This window comes from Fringilla coelebs (genome assembly GCF_963513975.1).
Source record: "Fringilla coelebs genome assembly, chromosome: 5".
Lineage (NCBI taxonomy): Eukaryota > Metazoa > Chordata > Aves > Passeriformes > Fringillidae > Fringilla > Fringilla coelebs.
This window is the reverse complement of record NC_140033.1, coordinates 62,722,439-62,737,704: the sequence shown is the minus strand read 5'-3', so window position 1 is coordinate 62,737,704 and position 15,266 is coordinate 62,722,439. Positions and strand designations below refer to the sequence as shown.

The window sequence follows — 15,266 nt, the reverse complement described above, 5'->3', positions numbered from 1 at the left end:
CTGCTGCCGCCGCTCCGCGTGCTCGCATCACACCGCCAGCGCTGATTAGCTACATCAGTATTCCACTTCATTAATGCCAAATGAAAGCTGTAAATAAGGCACTGCTTTTGCAGGATGCTACTGGAAATGAGAAGTACTGTGATATTAATAAGAAACCAGTCACTCCTCCTGCGTGGGTGCGTGGTGCTACTGTGACCGGGTGACGCTGAAAGTCCTCACAGCTCTTCACCTCAGCCAGAGTGCCAGAACAATGTTTCTGAATCTTTTCCCATGGTGCTTCCCATCAAGTTGGGCTGCATTAGTCTGTGTTTTGTTACTTCTGTTTAGACTGTGGTATTTTCACCAGAGCTTGTTTTGTCTGCGCCCGCTAAAGCGCGCTCTGCCTGCCTGGCCTCATGTGACGGTGCAGCAGGCGTTTCCTGTGGGTTTCAGCAGATTTCTGTGCCTGGCCTTTCTGGGGCTTCTCGAGATGCAGTGAGAACAGTCTCATCTCCTGCTCTTTGCATCTAATTCGCTACTAAAATACTCCTTTACCATACCTTGAGGGAAAAACCATTAGGTTCTTTTTTCCAGAACAGTGGATTATTATTTCTAGGGAAGGCTACCTCTGGAAGATAGCAAACTTTCTGTGTCTCCAAACTTTACTTGCTACTATGAACATAGTGTTCATTTGTATGGACTTGTATGAGCCTATTGTCTATATTCAACAGTGCTACCTATTTTTACAGTGGAATGAAAGGAAAAAACTTACAAGATGGCTTAGGAGGGTAAGCAGACAATGTAACTTAGTCTAAGCAAGGGTAACTGGTTTTCCTTTTTTTTTTCCTCCCCACATAAGGAAGGGATAGGGATCTGCAGAATGCATATCCTGATTTCTAGTTAGGAGCTCTAAGCAGCTTCCTTTGACAGACAGGTAAGCAATTTCTGGGAAACAACAGGCAGCATTACCCTGGCAGGGCTAAAGCCATTTCATACAAGATAAATGGAGACAGAGCAGCACACTTGCAGAAGATGAGGGATACGACTGTGATGCTACATCGAATAATATGGCTGAGAGAACACGTGGAGGAGGGGAATGCAATGCAGGGCTGCTTTCCAGCAAAGTATGGGGGACCTGGCTGAACACACATCCCTGGAGCCAAGGAGGATCCTGTGACTCAGGAAACAGGGGAGCATGTGTGTGTCACAGTGCAGGATCCAAGAAAATTTTGGGGACAGGAGGCAAAAGGAGAGCATATGTGTGACCATACAGAGAAAATGAAATGGGCAGGTGGTCAAAGGATTTAAATATAATTTGTGATGCTACAACGTCACAAGATACAGCAGGCAATAAAGCAGGTTGACCATAATAAAAGCAGAAGTATAATAAAGTTTATAGTTACACACCCATCACTAAACTTCATATAAGCACACATTCCAGGGTGACTAAAACAAAACCCATGTGATCTGACTGCTGCCACTCAAAGCCATTCTGACCATGATAAAATTGAACTTTGTGTCATTTTTCCTCCCTGAGACGTGACATCACAGTACACAGAAAAGCCATCCATAACTCTGCCTTTCTGCAAGCTTCATCTCATGTATGCTTTACTTATCATGGCCAGAACCCAAGTGTGACTGGAGTTCTTCACCTCTCCAGTTTTGTGAGAAAACTTAGCCACTTTAGCCCTGGAGGAAAGAAAAGACTCTCAGAAAAAGACATGTCCTCATACATATCTTCAAAAGCAGCATTCAGAACAGAGAAATTCAAAATCAGTAGGCTGTTTCTGTTTATTTTAATTCTGCACTATATCCTTCATTTCTTTATAGGCAAGACAGCTTATCTGCCTCCTGTAAATAGGATCAGCAGTGGTGGACAAAACAATATTTTATTTCTGAATGTATCTGAAATAAACATGTACACAATTTTCTTTCAGTCTACTCCTTCTTACTGGCATTTTGATCTTAAATCAATGAGAGAGTTACATTATATAGTACACCATCCCTCTTAATACCTTTGCTCTGCTTATGTTAATGCAGATGCATGCATTTCTGAAATAACACTGTCTTGATATTAGAATATTTTAATTCTTCAATACTAGATAGGATTCAATAGACTGTTTTGGGGTTTTTTTTTGCATTGTGAACATAGCATGATGGGATAAGTAAGCCAAATTGAATTTCATGTAACTACACGTGAAGTAGACCACCTTGAAGAATAAGTGACACTTCAACTTGATCATGGTTACTAGTCTGAAGATATCTGAAGTTTAAGCAAGCGAAATCAGGGTTTCATAAGTGGGAAGCCACGAGCCACTCATTTATTTGGTTTGTGTGCAATAAAGACACAGATCCCAGCCAACAATGGACTGCCTTATTCAGGGAAGGAAAGGCTTGTCAGATGAGCCATGAGAGGACAGTCACTGGGACTTGCTTTTCTTGAACGATCTGCCTAAAAAAAAAATGTCTAAACAAAGGAAAAAAAGATAGTAACCACCTACTGAGCTCTTGGGAATGGACTTTTTTATGCTATAGCATACAAAATGCACACAGGAAAGATTAATTTTTTTACCTATAGCAGCATGTGCTTTTTCTATACATTCTCAAGATAAACACACACACAAACCCATTTATTTTGTTAATGCATTATTAAATGTGCACTAATAAAAGTAATTTCCCAGTGCTTGATGCATTTATCATGAAACCACTAGCAGAATTCTTTACAATAAAAATGCTAGCAGTACACATGGCCAACCTAAATTATCTAGGGAAATGGCTAATATCTGACCACGCACAAACATTAGAAAGCAGGGTTTTGTTATAGAACAGAAGGAGAAAAATATATGTATTTTCTTACAGAAAAATTGCAATGATAAAATTATTTTTAATAGAACAATGCTACAGCTCCAGGAAATTTTCCTGAATCAATTCAATCTGTGTCGTGCGGGACTTTAAAAGCCCATTAAAAATAACCGTGATAAATTTCCTAACCTCTTTCAGTGCACCACACAGAAGACAAAGGAAACTGCAATTCAACAGAGATAGAAAAGAAAGAAAATAACAGAAAAACCTGATAGCTTGTGTATCAGCAGTAACATCCTGACTAACAACAACGAGCAAATCTGTACCACAAAGGACAAGAAGAGCAGGAATGATGTGTACAGCTGACAATGGCACTCCAAAGTAATGACTTCCAGGAAAATCTGCTGTTACAAATGGACAACGTGCTGCTGAGAGGTAGTTGAGTCACGGCTTTCATAACATGGCAAATTATTTCAGCCTAAGAATGAATGTACCAAACCCCAGGGTGTGTATGGCTCTGGTCAGGCAACTATGGGGACTACATCCTACAAACAGCTAATATGCTCACCTGGTTTAAATTATTAAAACCTCACTAAAATCCATGCAGGTTCAGGATTTTTTTTCCCATATTTAATGTATAGTCATAAGATACAGATCATGTTTCAAACTGCAATACTAGTGAGAGCACTGCCTAGTTGACCTATTTTCCATTTACCATGTTCTACATATCATCAGTTGTAACAAACACACTTCCTTTGCTGCTCCCTTCTTGGTGGTGGGAGAAAGGGGGCAATTGCATAACAAATGGCATATACACCACTTTATAATGAAACAACCCAGATTCCTGGGGATGGAATAGTACCTGTAGCTCTCTCTCCCACAGCCAAATCCTTTCACCTTTGATGAGTCCTGTTCACCTGCTCCTTCTACTGACCCCCAGCTAAAGCACAGCAAATCACACTGACACTGCTCTGCACATGTGTGAGCTCTCTTCACAGCTGCACTAAACAGCTGTCCCAGGCCCACATCTGGCTGCCTGGGGACATGAGTGAGAAGTAGACTCAAGAATTTCTCCTCTTTGCCTCAGTTATAGCTGTTTGGCTGGAAAACCCAGGATTCCCACAGACCTGCTGCATTTTTGAGTCCATGTCACCATGTTGCCTTGCTGTGCTGCTCCCCAAACCCTCTGGATCTCTGGAGTCTGCTAGAGCAGTTTCCTAGAACCCTTGTCTCCAAAGAGTTCAATATACATGAAACACCACTAGTTATGATTAAGATTTCTGAGAACAGTTCTGAAAAAAAAACCAGCATTTCTAATTGCTCAAAGTTTACTTAGAAAAAGGGGGAAAACCAGTAGATTTGAAGACAGACCAATGTAAACACCTCATGTTCCTTCTAAATATAAATGCATTGGGCCAATTTCAAGCAACTTGATCCTCATGCAATGACAGAGGTATAGCAGAGATACAACGCCCTGAATCTATTCATAACCCCTATAAACAAAGCACACACAAAAAAAAAAAATACAAGCACAATTGTAGGATGAGCCATCATTGAAGTAAATATATTGATCTATCAAAAATGATTGAAGACTGACAATAAAAGGGTTATAAATTCTTCGAAGAAAAAGAAAGCAAAAAGCACAAAACCAACCCACTGAAAAACTCCCACCTACATTCACAGGGAAAAATAGACTGGAACAATAAAACACAATGGCAGTGCCTGTACATCTTTGATAGCTGCCCCTCCCAAAAGCTGGAACAATCCTGCTATAAACCAAGCAAATGAAAATGTAAATGCATGAGCAATCGTCTGGGGGATTCAGATGCTTCGTGTCCTGTAGGCAAAGAAGCAAGGGGGAAAAAGTAGGAAAGCACAAGAAGGCACCACTTTTAATATCTGCAATTATTGATTGTGCTCTTCTCACCTGGAGCCTTTTAAATCCAGCAGAGATCTTCCAGTGTATAGGCAATGCTGCCTGCATGGCAGGGTCAGTACTGCCAGCAACACCCCCCATCCTCTGACCTCAGTGTAATCTGCTGCTTCCACTCCTCTGGCAGCAGGGACAGCCTGTGGATTTCAGAGGTGCCAGCCCCTGAGAGTGCAAGTACAGCTGCTTGCAGAAATCCAACATCAAAAATGGTGAGCCCAGAGGAGGCAAAGACAGGGAAATACCCTGAGTGCAATGCCCAGAGCAGTCCCATGGGCAGGTATAAACACAGTGCTGTATCAAAGGGGTCTGCTCCAAGGCTTACAAATTATGTAGCTGTTTAAATATTTTGCTAAATAAATGAACAGATTGAAAATTAGAGTAGTTTCACAAACTTCTGTTCTTCACTACTGATGAAAATCCAATGGTATCAGTTATAGGATGAAAGCAAACAAAATGCCAGTGAGACAGGAGAAAATATGGGTCTGTAGTAAGAATAAGTTTAGGTATTTTGAATATTAATCTTCCCATTTTGTAATATATATCTCCATTTCAAAAATAAAAAATTAAATTATTTTAATGGAATTTAATATTTAAAAACTAATGCCTTTCCATGTGATGTCACATTACCGTCTGACCTACTTTAACATTTGTCTCTGTACTGCACTGGAGACCTACTTTCTCTGTCTCCTGCCCCAAACATAGCTTATTTCCTACTGGCCTAAATGGACAGCTGGTGAACATATAAAATTGTTAGGCTGCTTTGGTAACATTTTACTTTGGCCCTTCGCACAAAGTATTTCATAAGATGTTCCATACAATAAAAGGTCCCAAAGAACCAAGATCCTCTCATAATGTCACTTTGAAAGACTCTGCAGCAAATCCCCAGAGTCCTTGCCAAGATCTTTTTTCAATAAAATAGATTCCAACATTGACAGAAAAGCTTGGATTATTGCTGAGTGATAAAACGCCTGCTGCTAGACCTTACAGAGTCAGAACATTGCTCCCAACACACTCCTTTTTCTGTAAACTACTTTAAGAGGTCTGGGTATGTCTTCAGATTTGCTGTACAAAACCTAATTTTATTCAGAAGGTACCATCATCCAAAAAGTGAAGTTATATAACATGAGAAAGACCTAAACATTGGGTCAAGATCTTCAAATAGTCATGACTCCATGCCTGAAATGAAGCTACACTAAAGTAAACAACAGCTTGAAGGTCCAGACCACTATTTTCAGGCTTGTTTGCATGGGGCAGAGAGGAGATTCTGGGACCAGACAAGATTTGAATCTTAACAAAGTTAGACTAGAAAAAATTCCTATGGGAGTGTACCCCAATAATTGCTGGAGGACATGGTCAATCTTTTCCCTGGTGCAGTGACTGTCTTTGCAGAGCTGCTGTGTCTCTGCAAGGGAGGCTTCTTTGACATCATTACAGCTTTTTAATTATTCTTGTAGAATTTTATTGGTATGACTAAAACAAATCCTCCTTCAAGACCAGCCTTGGGGTTTAGTCACTAAATCTACTGGAGGGAAAGAAAGAATCACAATCCCCAGAGTAATCCCCACGTGGCTCAGCTCACCCCATGTTCCCCAAGACAGGAAAAGAAAAAATGAACATAGTAACAGCTGAAAACAACTTCTTCCTCTGCAGTGGGGTATCCTTTTGCCTATTGCCTGATGAAATCATACCCAGTCCAGTGCCAACAGGTCTGACATAAAGCAGACTCTCCAGGAAAAGAAAAGAGGTAGTCAAACAGAGAAAAAGACTAATTGTAATGAAGAGATTCATGGAATTACATAAAAATCTTGGCATGATGTTAAAATTGTCAGGTCATGTTACTGTTTTCAATTCAACATGGATAAGGAAAACAGGGAGGAATAAACATCAGAGCATGGAGGAAAGATAGCATATAGCTAAAGACAGTGGAGAGAAGTAAGAGAAAGAAAAACCCAGAGCAAATATTTAGGGCGTGAGGGAAGGAAGTATGAAAACCATGAAAACACAGCCTGCAAATCAATGTCAGGGATGGAAAAAACCAAAACTAGAACAAAGCCCAACAAAGTGGTGAACTGAACAACAACATTGAAGACAGCACTTGACAGGAAACACCTCTGTAGATATCTGCAAAGTGTAGCCATCCTCACAAAGGAAAATACTAATGACTATTTTCAAGAAGCTAAGTAGCAGACATCCCAAATCCATTCCTCTGCAATGCTTTGGTGGCCTAAGGGGCAGAGGACCCACGAGTCTTGTCCAAGGCTCCCCAGCATGGGCAGAGAGACTCTAACCAGCACCTGCATCCTGGGGCTCCTAGCTGGTGGCAGGAGAAAGGGACAGAGCCATGGATGCTCCAGCCTGTCCTAGCTCCTGCTAGGCTTGCAGATAACAGGAACATCCAACAGCCTGCTGATCTGCAGTTTCTGCTCTGCCTCCTCCAGACCCAGCGTGGGATCTGTGGAAAAGGGAAATCCCTTTTGCTCAGTGCTTCTCATAGCACAATGCAGTAACAAGCTGCTTTTGGATTTCTCTGGGCTGCCAGAAAGAAGAGAAACTGGCATTAGGGAGTGACCTGGAGAGGCAACAATTTGGCTCTCCTGTGTAGTGACCAAGGCAGGCAGGGGAAGTTCCTGAACTGAGTGTTAAAACTGATCTGCTTCAAAGAGTGCCAAGAAAGGGGACACACACACACACACACTGGGAGGTGTGATGCATTTGCCTCCCTCTACACATAGTGAAGGGAAATTATTCAAGAAATGCATTAAAAAATTACCATGCATGGCACTGGGAACACCAGTTCATAATCAGATACAGAGCGAGTGAAGTCAGAGACCATTAATAGCTACTGAACATTGCATATTGCATGTATCTGCTTTAGGTTTGCATCAATACTTCTGGAGTGCTGTAGGAAATTCTAATGAAAGCATTTAATATGCACAGCAAAATCTACAACGCTGCTGTTTTCCCCTACTTTCTAGGACTGGTATATTGAAATAATGCCTCAGATTTTTCAGTCTTTTGGAAGCTCTCCACCCACTTATTTCCAAATGGTGGAAAAGGGTAGGGGGGAAATTACAAGGTGGACTTTACAGCTTGTTAAAACGTTGAACAAATACAGGCTCCAGTAGATAACGAAGGGTAGAGCAATGTGAAATTGTGTCTAAGGCACTAGTTTTTGTAACTCAGAATATTTCCTCCCCCTTCCTTGAATGAGGATGACACATTGTGGTACGCAGGTGTAACATGATAAGAAGAAGCAATCTGTTCAGCAGTTTCATTCCCTTTAAAACTATCATTTTAACCATTAATTAGCAAAGAAGCAGGCAGCAGAGATCAAAGATCACCTGTGCTGAATATTAGCTGTAAAACACTCCTTAGGCAGCATATTCTCAAAAGAAACTTCACTTTTCAAATGCTCCTAGGATGAAGCTCACCAGGACTATGCTTCAACAGCTAAATGCTACACAGTACCAGCATGCAAGGAACCAAAAGGAAACACTTCTGCAGGAGGAAACGGAGGTGAAACCTTCTCCTAGCCAAGGCTGCTATATGCACACACACAGAAGCAGATCAATATTGAATCAGGTTCCTCAGATGCTTAGATAGGGTACAAGGGCCTGCTCCTGCTTCCATTGTCAGTCTTAGGAGCTGACGGAGTTTTGGCCGCTCTCTCAGAGCTGTTCCATGTCTGACCAAACCTGTCAGTGAAGCCATTCCAAGCAGGAGATGCTCCTCTGCACAAACAGTCATTTGCTGGAGCTATGGTCCCAGCAGTTTGTACATGCCATGAGCACAGAAACAAGCATCAGGAACGCCGTGCAGGTGACAGGCAGTGTCCTCTGTTGCCTCGCCAAGAGCACATGAAATGCTGTTTGTTTCATATGGTTGTATTTCACACTCTCTTTCCAGAGGTGTAAAAGATGACATCAGGTCTTTGACTTACATTGGCTTCAACAGCTGCAGTAGAGTCACAGGGGGATTGGATGGAGGAAAACTGGGGAAAAGCACAACAGTGAGCACATGCCTGCAGCTCAGCCACCCCAGGGCAGCATCTGGAGCCTCAGAGAGGAGGGGGAGAGATCTGCACGCAGAAGAGACTGCCACTTCACCAAAGGTTTCAATCTCAATGGCTTTGCCTTCGCTGAGGGCTGGAACTGCAAAATTTTGATGGGCCTTTGAGTTCTGTCTGTGAATACATAGAACACAAACGTCCCTGGACCTTCCTGGGGCAGCCAGAGGCTGCAGTGCCATATCAAGAACCATCACAGAGTACGCAACTCAGGCTGTGATCTCATGGGAGGTCACAGTCCACACAGCAGATTTGTCCATGGCTGTGAGGTGCTCATTAATAAATACCTTTGACAATACTACTACACTAGGTATCAATTTGCAGCATTCCAGACACCTAAGTACATTTGAAACATGCCAGAATTAAACTGGTCAACTAATTTACTCTAAATTTTGCCAACAATCTGCAGCCCGCAGGTCTGCACATGCAGAATGTAAAATACCCCAGTAGTGATCAGGCAGCCACAAAAACAATTCCACCTGTAACAGTGACACAGACTCCACTCCAGAACAGTGTGGAATGCCACCTTTTGGGCAAGTCTTTAGGCATCAGTCCCACAGCAGGCTATGTTTTCAGGACCAAGTAACTCTAGAGACAAGAGGAGAAACTGGTGATGATATACCCAAAAGTAACTCACAACACTTTTCCCAGCAGCTTGATTTAACCACTGGAGCCAAATATAACCAATACCTAATTATGTTTAGCTGTGGGAATTCAGATGGAGATGTAGCATTGTACCATGAATTCTGCCCTGGAGTTTCTGCCAGGAGTGTTGTTGGGTTTCAGTCCTTTTTTGAAAAACAATTTTTAAAAAATAGGTTACTATTTACAAATTCTCATAGTGATTAAAAGAAAGGCTCCTGAAAGTTTAACTTAAAAACATTAAGATTGTCCTATTGCTCTGCCCATTCATGCAATAATATTTTCCATTTCAGAGGGAATGGCTAACACATTTCACAGAAGAGCAACTAAATTGTCTACATGCAAAGTGCTATCAAAAGAGAGGGTGGAGAGGGAGAAGAAATATTTTTCTCCCCATTAACTTCTTCCAGGTACAATAGAACTAGGAGTTTATGTGTACCAACAGCACTAAAAATATTTTTAAGGCACAAATGCAATTGGTTTTTTATGGCCCTGATTCAGCAAGGTAGACAGACTTCTGGTTAACTTGAAGGAAGTTGAGCAATACCATTGACTTTAATGTGATTACTCATGTACTCAAAGTTAGGGGTTCTGCTGTACTGTACAATTTGCAGGTAGTTAATGGAAGAAAGAGATAACTCTAACCCACATCAGCAATTCTGGGGCTGGTCAACATTATAGAGTCAAAGAACCTTATCACAACACATAAGGGAGAAAGCAGTGAGAAGAAAATAAATCTTGGTGAAACATGAAAGACCTGACATCAGCCAAAAATATACTGCTCTTTAAGGAAACAACTCCAGGCAAGTGAGGCTACCAAAATTCCCTGTCAGGTTACATGGGTAACAGAGATTATGAGGAGCTATAAAACTAACAGAAAGCTTGGTTTTCCCTATCATTGTCCAGGTATGATTTCCTCTAGCTGAAATATAAAAAGTAAATTCTTTAAAATATCAAAAAAATGAAGTACCCCGTGAGAGGTTGTAAGTCCAGTAGACCACCCCTCCTCCCCCCCACCAGTGCAAAATCAAACAGGACACGATTTTTTCATAAAACTGAGTTATTTCTTTCCATGAGCCTTGAGAAACAAAGATGAGAATACTTTTCCTGGAATCACTTTTTCCACAGAAAGCAGAATGAGGCTAGAAATAGAGGGCTTAAAAAACTTTGTGGCATTAAAATAGCAATAAAGACATTGTTTCTTCAGTTAAATTCAGCTCATGATGAAGACATCAGCTGTTCCCTGCAGGAGGACATCCTGCCCTATCCACCTTATATTTGTCCCAAGGTATTTGATGACAGCAGAAGGAAGAAAAAGGCTTTGAGTAAAGTTCCACATGCCCAAATCCCAGAAATGCACGTCCCTCTTAACTCCACAAAAGGGGAAAGCCCCAAGCCCCCACACTGACAAACCAGAGCTTCTACTACAGACGTCATCAGACTTCTCACAGCAGGCTGAAGTTGAATGTCCAAGTCAAGGCAGAGTAAGAATAGGGTTTGACCTGCTGCAAGCTGTTTCAGAGGCAAAACAACATGAAGAAAGAGTGTCACCCCACAAATGGCACTGAATTTTAATCTGTTCTCACTCTTTGGTTATATACAGTGAGGTCTGTGTTTTGACCTCTTACATTCTTCCCCATGTCCAAATGCACTGCTACAGGCAAAGGCAGAATTAAGTTCCTTCATCCAAGAGCAATCAACTGCCCACATGGTGCTGGGTCATAGTTTCTACAATCACTGGTAGTATGTTGTTGGGCCAAGAATATATTACTTTTTTTGGCAGATTTCTTTTACTCCAAATCAGTTCTGTAAAGCCATAATGATGCAATAGCAGCAGAGCAGTCAAATGCATATTAGGTGCATACAGAAAGCAAAACTAACTTGCTCTCACATTGTAGAAGTTGCTTTTCTGATTCCATAAAATATGTTGTCCCTCTTTATTTCTCTCTCTGCTTTTATCACCTATTTCCAATCAGTAGCTATTAACCTACAATTGAAATGGAACAACTGGGTATGGTGAAGGTGAGAATAAAGCAATATAGCATCAATATTCATCCAGAAAATGAGTGGTGTAAATCACTAATTTCCACAGTAAACTGGGCTACTCTCCTACAGAACTCTTATGTGAATAGGGGAATATTCAAGGCATATCTCATTAAGTATTAGTACACTGTTTTCCAAAAAGGGTTTTTTTCAACTTCATTTTTGTTATGGAGAAATAGCACACATATTTTAGAGGAAGCATTTTTATAGAAGGTACTCCAAATTACAGCTAAATCAAAGATTTCCACTGATGCAGGATTTCTTCAAAAGTCACATCAGTGGCTTGGATTACCCTGTTGAATAGAAATGTTCCATCTCTGCTTTTGCACCAAACCAGAGCTGTTTGTTTCTGCCTTGGCCTCCATCTTGGGCCACCTCTGTATGAAAACAAACAGTTTTCACAGCACAAACTCACAACTGATGACTATTTGCATTGTCTGTCTTTATAAAATATCAGTACCATCACCTCTCCTTTGGATTTGCACACAGGAGCAAAGGGAAAAAAAAGCTTTTGTGACCTACAAAAGCCTTACTTGAAATAATTCTCTCCGACTTGAGGCCTTTTGGAATGGAAGGAATATATTGTTTTGACTTGATTAAAGCTGAAAAGTTGATTTGACATCCTGTTGTCAAGGAAACCAATTCACACACAAAAGAAAACAGTTGTGATGGTATCATTCAGACTATTCAAGTGACCTTAGGAAGAAAAAAAGGCTTCAGTTCCAAAGATTTGTATTCAACTCACTTCACCACTGTAGAAATAAAGATCATTGCTCTTTATGCTTATTGGAAAGCAGTTTTCAATCTGGGAAAAGAAAAATGCCACATCTTCTTCCATCTGCCAGATCCAATACTTTGCTGGGAATATACACATAAACACACCTACCATTTACTTGCCTGTTTCAAAGAGCCACAGAAAGAATCACACTGAAGGCTCATAGGGAAGGAGAAAGAATTTCTTTAATTGACAGGACTGTGATAAATACCCCCTGACACATGCCCCACCTATTGAACAGCAGCTTGCCAGCCAGGTTTTAAAAAATCCTACTTCAACTACAAATAGACCTTACCTCAAACACAACATTGTTTGCATCAGTTTTGTTTTCCTGAGAGACATGAAAAAACAGCATTTTTTTTTCTCTGCCAGCCTCCATGATCCTTCACAAATTGAGTTTTCTATGCATGCAATAAATTAAGTTTACCTATGCTCACTCTTCCTACCTAGAGAATCCCAAAGAGTCAGAACTATCCTGGCTGACCATGACCACCATCATCCAGCTTTGCAGTCCATGCAAGTTTCACAGAGGTTTCATTCCCTAATAGCCTGTAAGTAGATTGCAGAAATGAAACTTTCTACCTGCTCACACACTGTAATTACACATTACTTTCTCCAATGACAAAGCCTTGCCTGGCTGAGTGAGCAGACAGATGACTAAATAGAAATTTGTCTCAAATTCAGCTTAGAGAAAAAATAAGCATGATATTAATAAGGAGGGAAGTATACTGAGGAATAAATGCCAGTGTTCTTACATTATTGTCATTTAAGGGCATCACACCAAAGGTCACAGAGATAATAAGCCTCAGTCACTTTCCATTTGTTACACAACATACAAATTGCCACAGCATTAATGAATATCTTTTCCCATTCCTGGCCAGCCAAGACACTGCATTATTTCCTCCTAGACAAGTACCTAACCCTTGGAATTCATTATTTCCATCACTTCTTGCAGCACTTTGTCCTTAGGGCTGAGCATAAATGCCACAAGGTGGCTGTGACTGAAGCATCAAATGCCTGAGCCTGACTTCTTTCTGCTAGAGCTTTTTTGCTGGGAGAGCATAAAGAGCTCACTGGTATCTTTTGTAATCAAATATGTATACACACAGACATTCATACGTGCTCTCTTCCAAGTATCAAACTCCTTGCAAACCACGGGGGAAATAATTTGACATTTTTATAATTTGTGGATATTGCCTGATAAATATATATTGAAGTAATAGTTATGCTACAAACACAATAGAAGATACCATGGGACAACTGCATTTCCACTTAAAACAATGACCACTGGAAAGTAAGTATTCTTGGAACAGAAATGACATTCATGGAAATGTGGAAGGGCTTCTACAAAGGGATATACTGCTTAAACCCTCTTTACTTCTAACAAACTGCTAAGATAGACAGCTGAGCTGTAGAGAGGAATGCCTCATTTCTAATCTGTACTTCATTGTATTTTAAGTTTAGGAATTTTGCATAAATATAGATAGCAACAGCTGAACAAAATTCATACTATTTCATAAACTGAAGGTTTTTTAAGATGACAAATTATTATTTCCACTGTTCACTGTAAGTATAAAGAATATGCAGATGAAAAGAGAATATTGAAGGCTGGTAGCTTTGTACAGTTCTGAAAAGGACTAAACTTTATGTGCATAATTAAAATAAGAGAGAGAAAAATGAAGTCAAATCCCAAATGCTGAACTGAAATAAGCCAAGAGTATTTGCTGCATCTAACCAAACCACCTCCACCTCAGTCCCCCAGACTGAAACACTGCACTCTGCATTTTGAGGAATATCTTATCTTGGTATTTTCTCCTCTCCCACCCAACAAAGAGCAAGAGCCAGAAAGAAGAAAGCTGACAGCCCTGCTAAGCTTACCCACAAACAGGTCCATACTCTTTCATGAGTTTTGTGTGGCTTTCCCAAAAACCCTGGAAGAAAGAAAAAAACGACAGCATTTTAGAGAAGTGCTTAGCAGAAGCTCTATTACACACTGTTTCTACCACTCACACAAAGCTTTGAACCTCAGCCAGGAGAACCATGGTATTAACTCCTAACTTCACCTTTCTAATATTGTCCACATGTGAAAAACACAGAGTCTAGAAAGGATGGCTGGAAAAACAAATCACAACCCCAAAAAAGATCTGGACAGCCATGAAACATATTTTCATCAATGTTTTATTCTCCAGAATTTGTTATCATTTCCTGATTTATTATTTTTAAACTAACTTCATCATTTTGGTCCTGACTCAATTTTTTTCAGATATGCAAGTGGATGGAAAACTAACAAAGAAATTAATAAGAAGAAAAGTATATGACTTACTACACAAAAGGGAAGCACAGGGGATATGGCAAGGTCATCTTGTTGTGGTTTTAGTCACATTGTTTAAAAAAAAACCCAACCTGCCAAGTCAGAGTTTAGCATAAGGCAGTCAGTTGGTACATTCCACAGAATAGTAAGCAGATTTCTTTTTCAAATTTTTACAATTTTTACTGTCTTTCATTTTCATAATTGAAGAAAATTCATATCCATTTATCTAAATAAACCTGTCACTATACTCAATTGTTAGTCTTAAATGAATTCAAATTGATCAATCTAAAGAAGGTGTGCAAAATATATAATATCCCTGAAATTGAATGATAAAAAGTATGTTTTAATGAAGCTGCAATATTTGAGGACCATGCTCCATTGTGTTTGCAACTTGTCTATAGAAAAAGTAACCCATTTGATTGCATTAATCTGCATTCATATTAATGGAAGACAGACTATCATGATCTATTTTCATTCTTAAGAGAAAATTCACTAAAAAACTAGACTACTTATGTCTCTTATTGAATCATTCTTGTTTTTTTACAACATACCACAGAATATTAGCTAGAACAATACAACTACAGTAAATACATCTACTGCTGACATAAATAAACAAGCCCATGTAATGTGTGTATGCTTTGAGAGCATTTTGCCACACTAAGCAAAAAAAAAAATCCGGTAACCAAAAGTAATAATCTGACTTAACACCCTTGGG

At 40.1% G+C, this 15,266-nt stretch overlaps 1 protein-coding gene across 1 annotated transcript in view; it reads right to left on the bottom strand.

Moving 5' to 3' along the window:
• TBXAS1 (thromboxane A synthase 1) overlaps positions 1–15,266 on the bottom strand; it is a gene marked incomplete at its 5' end in the record, with an annotated part of 237,949 nt that overhangs the window by 133,548 nt on the left and 89,135 nt on the right. Inside the window, one exon of the mRNA XM_084206237.1 lies at positions 14,119–14,171. Coding sequence (XP_084062363.1) covers positions 14,119–14,171 — 53 coding nt within the window. The remainder of the gene's footprint in view (positions 1–14,118; positions 14,172–15,266) is intronic.